We start from the raw sequence: 6770 nt of genomic DNA on the forward strand, positions 1-6770 counted from the left end.
TCGTTTCTAAATATTTTTCTTACTTTTATATCTTTTGATTTAAATAAATTTAGAGTAGCCAGAGATTTTATTTTATAAAAATTTCAATAATCAAAAGTAATATTATAAATGTTAAGTTGAAAATATTTACTTTTTATAAACTTTGTATAATGTTATATTTCCAAAATACTTCTTTATTAAGCTCTTTTTCCAGATTTTAATCTTAAAAAAGAAAAAAAAGTATTTTCAACCGTTGGCAAGAAAAATATCTAAGCCCAGCAAAACGCACAGCAGCATTCATTGTTTGTTGCAAGGCCCAAAACCCTAACCCCTCACCAGAGCGAGGCGCGCTCAGTATATAATCATAGCAGCCGTAACCTCTCAGACACACTCTGTTCTTCCAAAACCCTAATCTTTCGGAACGTAGGGTTTTGCAGAGCCTCTTCCTCCTTTTCTAGTTTCTTTCTCTTCACAGCAACACTTTCTTTTTCCCTTCCTTTAACCTGAAATGGGCAAGTCTAGCAAGAAATCTGCCGTCAAGGTTTGTTTTTCGTTCTTTTTTTGTTTCAATACTTCTATGAATTTCGTTTTCATTGGACGGTTTTTCGTCTTTGCACTCTTTCTGAGCTTACTTTTCTATGTTCTTTGCTGTTGTTTTCGTTTCTTGAAGGTTGACGCTGCTCCAGCCGTCGTTCCATCATCGAAATCCGCCAAGCAGGGTATTCTATAATTTTGCTTATTTTTTTCTGTAGCTTTGTATGATGTGTTTTTCTTTTGTTTTTTTAATATTATTTTGTTATTTGTTTGTACAACATATTATGATTGTATTGTTTTTTATGGGTTCTAGTTAATGGTATGCTTTAAGGTTTTGTTGTTGTTTTTTTTACTGGGTTTTGCTCTAAATACTGTTTTGAAACTCAGTTTGGGATGAAAGAAGAAATTTGTCTGGTTTTGTAACTTTCTGTTGTGGAATATAATTCAAGTGTAAACTAAGATGATTAAGTCTTTCATTAGTCTTAGTTGGCTTTGTTTTATGTTGTTAGGGTAAATCATTGCAAGTATTGTTGTTGAGTAATAACAACCTCAAGGAATTGGGGTTTTGATATTCTTTTTGATATTTCAATTTTTTTAGTTTTTCCCTTTCTTGAATTATATTTGTTTTACAGGCAAGAGACAAGCTGAAGAAGAAATTGAGAAGGTGATTGCAAAAAAACAGAAGATAGAGGAGGTTGCTCAGAAGAAAAAGAAGGAAGCAAAGGTGCAAAAGAAGGAAAGTAGTTCTGACGATTCTTCTTCTGAATCTGAAGATGAGGTATTGTACAAGTCTATTCTATTCATGGTTTAATGTATTGGTATGCCTAAATTTCACGATTTATACTGTTTTTTGGATCAGAAACCTGCTGTCAAACCTACCGCCCCGTCAAAAAAGGCACCTGCCAAAAATGGTACTGGAAATGCCCCTTCAAAGAAAGGAAAGCCAGCTTCCAGCTCTTCTGAATCATCTGAAGATAGTTCTTCTGATGAGGAAGAAGTGAGTGCAAAGAAGCCACAGAAAGTGATAGTTGAGAAACAAAAGAAAGCTGCACCTGTGTCAAAGAAGGAGAGTAGTTCAGAAGATGATTCCTCAGAATCCGAAGATGAGGTATTGCTCCTGACTATTTATTGTTGAGTTCTTAGAGGAGGTTTGAATTTGTTGTCAGCATATTGATAATTTGTTTTTGCAATTACTTTATTATGCTTTTGTTTTGTTGCACACAGAAACCTGTACCAAAAGCCGCTGTTCCTTCAAAAAAGGCTCCCGCTAAAAATGGCGCACCAGCAAAGAAAGGCAAGACAGCCAGCAGCTCCAGCGATTCTGAATCTTCTGAAGATGAGGTATCGTTTATGTCAGTTTTAAATCACTCTTATTAGAATTTTTATGGGCATTCTCATGCTTTTTTTCTCCTTTTTTTAGAAACCTGCTGCCAAGAATGGTGCAGTAACTGCCCCTGCAAGTAAAGGAAAACCAGCTGCAGTTTCAGACTCTTCTGATTCGTCCTCTGACGAGGAAGATGTGAGCAACACGTTACATCACATGTCAACTAGTGAAAACATTGTTTTTTTTAATTACTCACCATTCAATTTTTTTGATGTTGTTTTAAGGTTCCAAAGAAAATATCTTCAACTACAAAGCCGCCTGCATCATCAGTTGCTCCAGCTAAGAAAGTGGAAAGCTCGGATGATGATGATTCAAGTGAAGAAGATTCCGATGATGACAATGTAAGTCGTGGGTTATTGGGTGTAACTGGTAACGAAACTTGTTTGGTTATTATGAATTTGTTCTCGAGATTTATTTTTTCTTGTAATTGGATGTATATAGGATGTCAAGCCTGCTGCAGCTGCTGTGTCCAAGCCCACTGCTGTGTTAAAGAAGAAAGTTGATAGCTCTGATTCTGATGATAGCAGCTCTGAAGAAGAAGACAATGTAAATTTTATTGTTGTACTTATCTTTTAATATTGTATTTTTTCAATTTATGTTCTCTAACTAATAATTGATTAAATAATTAGTCTGTACAAGGAGGTTGCAAATGACTATCAAGTTCCTTACTTATCCTTAATTCTTTTTTCATGCAAATATTTACTTAACAAGCCCACTGTTTTTGTATTTCTAGAAAAAGACTGCCAAAACTGTTTCCAATGCCAAGACTTTGCCTTTGTCTAAGAAGCCTGTAAAATCGTCAAAGACTAGTGATTCAGATGAGGTATTTTGTTTAATTCTTACTTTCTGAAGTTTTTTCTTTGTATTTTTTAATTTAATTTAACTTGTCTGGCATTTTGTTGAAATACATTGGCCAACTTTTACAGGAGTCTTCTGACAGTGAATCTGAAGAGGAAAAGGTATGCTTGAATTTTGTTGTATTTTATGGTTATTTCCTTTGTATATTAGCTCATGTGTCTCTGCTTACAATCTGCGCAGTTGTATGTTGAAAATGTAACACGACTATTGTCTCGGATATAATAATTTGTGTTCGCATTGATGATCATACATGGTTCTTTTATGTGTTATCAGCAGGGAAAGAAGATGGAAATAGACGATGATGATAGTTCTGATGAAAGCGAACAACCTCAGAAGAAGGTAAAGTCTCTTCTTGATTTGGTATTTGTTATATTTTAATATTTTTTGCATTCTTATTTATTTTTTTAATGCCGGATGCCTCCAAAGTAAGACTTTTTTTTTTTCTCTCAAGGCTGTGAAAAGTGCCAAAGAAAACAGTGAGAGTTCTGATGAGGATAGTGATGAAGAAAGTGAGGAGGAACAATCCAAAACTCCGCAAAAAAGAGTAAGCAGCATCACTTTATTTCCCTTTGTCCTACCCCAAATGTCAATTTGTTTAATCTTTTGATTTCCTATTTTAATATTTACTGTAATATTTGCAAAACAGGCTAGGGATGTTGAGATGGTTGATGCTTCAGCTGGAAAGAAAACTGTATTTGCTCAATCCTCTCTCTTTTTTTCTTGCATTTGAATGCAACTTGTGTGATGTGATTATATGTGGGATTTTTTGCAGCCCAATACCCCAATAACACCAAATGCAGAAAGTGGTGCTTCAAATACTATTTTTGCAGGGAACCTGGCATACAGCGTTGAGCGATCTGATGTGTATGTTTTTTTTCTCATACAGTACTATTTCTTGCTTTTTTCACTTATTTAACTAGTAACATGACGTTTTGTCTATTCCAGTGAAGATTTCTTCAAGGATTGCGGAGAAGTTGTTGATGTTCGTCTTGCTACAGATGAGGATGGAAGGTTCAAGGGATTTGGACATGTGGAGTTTGCAACAGTTGAGGCTGCCCAGAAAGTGAGTTTTTGATATGATCTACTTGGATCATTTTTTTGGTCCCTTGAATTGGGATTCGCATAATCAAGGTTATTTAGCTGAGAATCTATTCATTATTTTTGTAGGCTCTTGAGTTGAATGGTCATGAATTGCACAATCGTCCACTGCGGCTGGATTCTGCCAGGGTTCGGGACAGGAGTTCTTTTACTCCCAATAGCAGGTAATTCGTGTATAAATGTTTTATAATATTTTGTTATAAGCATCACGATCAAGATCAATAAACCGTTTTTCTTATTTCCATTAATAATTGTAGCAACTGGAACAACTCATCACAGAAAAGTGGAAGGGGCCAGTCTCAAACTCTATTTGTAAGGGGTTTTGATAAATCCCTTGGGGAGGATGAGGTAAATTTGTTCGGTCAAGTTGCAACGTAATGTTTGTTTCTTTTATTTGTGTTATAATAGTGATAAATAATTTATTGACTTTATTTTAGATAAGAAGTAGTTTGGAAGAACATTTTGGTTCCTGTGGAGAAGTTACAAGGGTATCTATTCCCAAAGATTACGAGACTGGTGCTGTCAAGGGGTATGTTGTCGGTTGTTTCTATTTTTTATTCTTCTTCGGTCATTGCAAATCTTGCGTGCTTGTTATGTTCGATTGCCGAATGATTTTATCTACCTGCTTCTACCTACTCTTTTAACTTACCAATTTGACTTTCTTACAGGTTTGCTTACATGGACTTTAGTGATGCTGATGGCATGAGCAAAGCTCTAGAACTCCATGAAACTGAACTTGGAGGTTATACCCTTTCTGTGGATGAAGCAAAGCCGAGGGATAACCAAGGCTCTGGTGGTAGAGGTGGTGGTGGAAGAGGTGGTGGTGGTAGATTTGGTGGTGGAAGAGGTGGAAGTGGCGGTAGATTTGGTGGTAGTGGTGGTGGCCGTTTTGGTGGTGGAAGAGGTGGAAGTGGTGGCCGTTTTGGTGGTGGAAGAGGAGGTGGTGGAAGGGGTCGTGGACCACCCAGTAGATCCTTCGCTGCGGAAGGTACATGCTTTTGGTCTTCTAGTAGTACTTACCATTAGTATTTGTATTTGTTTTGCACAGTGACTGATTGTGGAATATTGTGTGATTGATTATGCAGGGAAAAAGACCAAGTTTGCCGATGAAGACTAGAGTGGCTGAGTCATTCTTGCAGATACTGAAATTAGTATTTGTTTTGTTTACCTTCCAGTAGCTTTTTGGTTCCTCAGTTTTGGTAATTGTTAGTATGAATTCGTAGTATCTGCTTGTATTCGGAAATTTTGATATTTGATACTTTTGTCTTCTCCTATGCATTATTATTGTTATTTTACAGTTATTGTAGCTTTTGCCGGATAATTATTGTCAACTCAAAGCAAATATAAATATATATTATATGCAATATGCTCTTACTATCTTTTCTTGGCACTCTCTGTAATGTTAAGCGATGATCATGTGCTTTTCCAAAAATATATTTGTTTGTTTTCTAATAATTCGTTATTAAAACGTATCTTTTATACATGTTTTGTTGTTTGTTTTGATTATCAAATCCTTGATTTTGATGAATTAAATTAATTATTTGAATATCAAATCCTTGTCAATATTTTTATTCTATAACAAGCATCGCGTTTAAAGTAATGAGTTTTTGTTTGTTTATCATTAAAACCTACAATACGATTTGTTAAATGAATAATTTTTTATACAATTGTTTTGCTACGGATGAACTTGTTTTAAATTTTGTACTCAGTTTTCATAGAAATTCTTAATTCTATCTACCATTTTCTTTAATATCAAACATAGTCTCTTTGAACCTTGAGTTGTAAACTAATTAATTAATGTTGAATTTAGTCTTTCAATTTTTTTTTACTTAAAATTCAATTAAATTTTAATTTTTAATATCCTTAGATCTTTAATTTGATGTTTAACTATTTATATTTTGAATATATAGCAATAAATTTCTTGCATTATCTAATGAATTCTACCATGGTTAATATTCTTACGATGAGACCGAATCTATTTTATATTCTTTCTTATTTATAATAAAGATAATGTAAAGATGTGTAGGAAACTATTATCGAAGTGTTGTCGAAGTTGCATGTTTTTCAAAGTGAGATGCATGGAAGATATAAACCCTAAATTCTATCCTAAAGATTCACTCATTCATTTTAGAATCAAAATTTAAAAATTCAAAATAAAAATTATTTTAGATTTATTTATTTTGAAAAAGAAATTTAAGGGAAATATTTATACTTAAATTGAATGCTTTGAGAGAGAGTTTACATATGCGTATTAACTAATTCAAAGCAATCATTTTGGATCTTTCTAAGTGTGGAATATAATTGTTTTATATCACTGTGTTTTTTTTATTGTATTTAGGTGTAATTGTGAATTGTTGTGAAGTTTGTTGTTATGAAACTTTTTGAATTCTTAGTGGTTGCTCTATTTTTAATATCTTTAAAATTGTTTTTATTTTGTTTTTAATATTCTTGATATAAATAACTAATTGTTTTGCAAAATCTGGTTTTCTACAATCACATTAAAAACAAAATAATTTTGAAATTGACTCAATTGATTTTTAATTAATTGATTACTTATTGTCTTTTAATCTATTTTCAATATTTGGAAAAATCGTTCATAAACAATTCACCGTCCTCTTGTTGGGTTTACTCTTGTTTAATGTCTATAATTTTAATAATTTTTATCACTGAAAAATATTGTTATCTAAAAACATTAAAATACAAATTAATAAATCTCACACTTAAGATGTTAAAGAAAAAAATGTTTTTTATGAGATGAATTCTTTTAAAAATTGTTAACAATAAAACATATTTAATCTTGTACCGATATTTGAGCACAAACACTTTTGAAAGAGATGCATGTTGGATTTTGATGGATGTCTATAAAAGTGTTGTGTTTCAGTTTTTTGTGAGGGTTAAACTTTTTCAACCATAGAAG

At 33.0% G+C, this 6770-nt stretch overlaps 1 protein-coding gene across 2 annotated transcripts; it reads left to right on the forward strand.

Moving 5' to 3' along the window:
* Positions 1–231: 231 nt before the first annotated feature.
* On the forward strand, positions 232–5217 carry NUC-L1 (nucleolin like 1). 2 transcript variants are annotated; one of them, XM_068624520.2, is made up of 20 exons: positions 232–520; positions 650–698; positions 1146–1291; positions 1373–1621; positions 1738–1854; positions 1934–2032; positions 2122–2238; positions 2339–2443; positions 2631–2720; positions 2824–2856; positions 3029–3094; positions 3207–3299; positions 3402–3446; positions 3528–3619; positions 3701–3818; positions 3923–4017; positions 4111–4201; positions 4291–4382; positions 4522–4841; positions 4939–5217. In XM_068624520.2, exons 1-20 carry the CDS (start codon positions 488–490, stop codon positions 4968–4970), a joined length of 2082 nt encoding a protein of 693 aa, XP_068480621.2. In that variant the 5' UTR covers positions 232–487; the 3' UTR covers positions 4971–5217. The 2 variants fall into 2 exon arrangements, with proteins under 2 accessions (XP_068480621.2, XP_068480629.2); XM_068624528.2 differs by having other exon boundaries at positions 235–520; positions 3032–3094.
* Positions 5218–6770: the final 1553 nt, after the last annotated feature.

The sequence above is a fragment of the Phaseolus vulgaris genome, chromosome 11 (assembly GCF_051622355.1).
Source record: "Phaseolus vulgaris cultivar YP4 chromosome 11, ASM5162235v1, whole genome shotgun sequence".
Taxonomy (NCBI): Eukaryota; Viridiplantae; Streptophyta; class Magnoliopsida; order Fabales; family Fabaceae; genus Phaseolus; species Phaseolus vulgaris.

Coding starts and splice junctions, on each gene's coding strand:
- NUC-L1 (XM_068624520.2), top strand. CDS start 488: ATGGGCAAGTCTAGCAAGAAATCTGCCGTCAAG. Junction 4,383..4,521: donor GAGACTGGTGCTGTCAAGGG/GTATGTTGTCGG, acceptor ACTTTCTTACAG/GTTTGCTTACATGGACTTTA. Junction 4,842..4,938: donor TAGATCCTTCGCTGCGGAAG/GTACATGCTTTT, acceptor TTGATTATGCAG/GGAAAAAGACCAAGTTTGCC.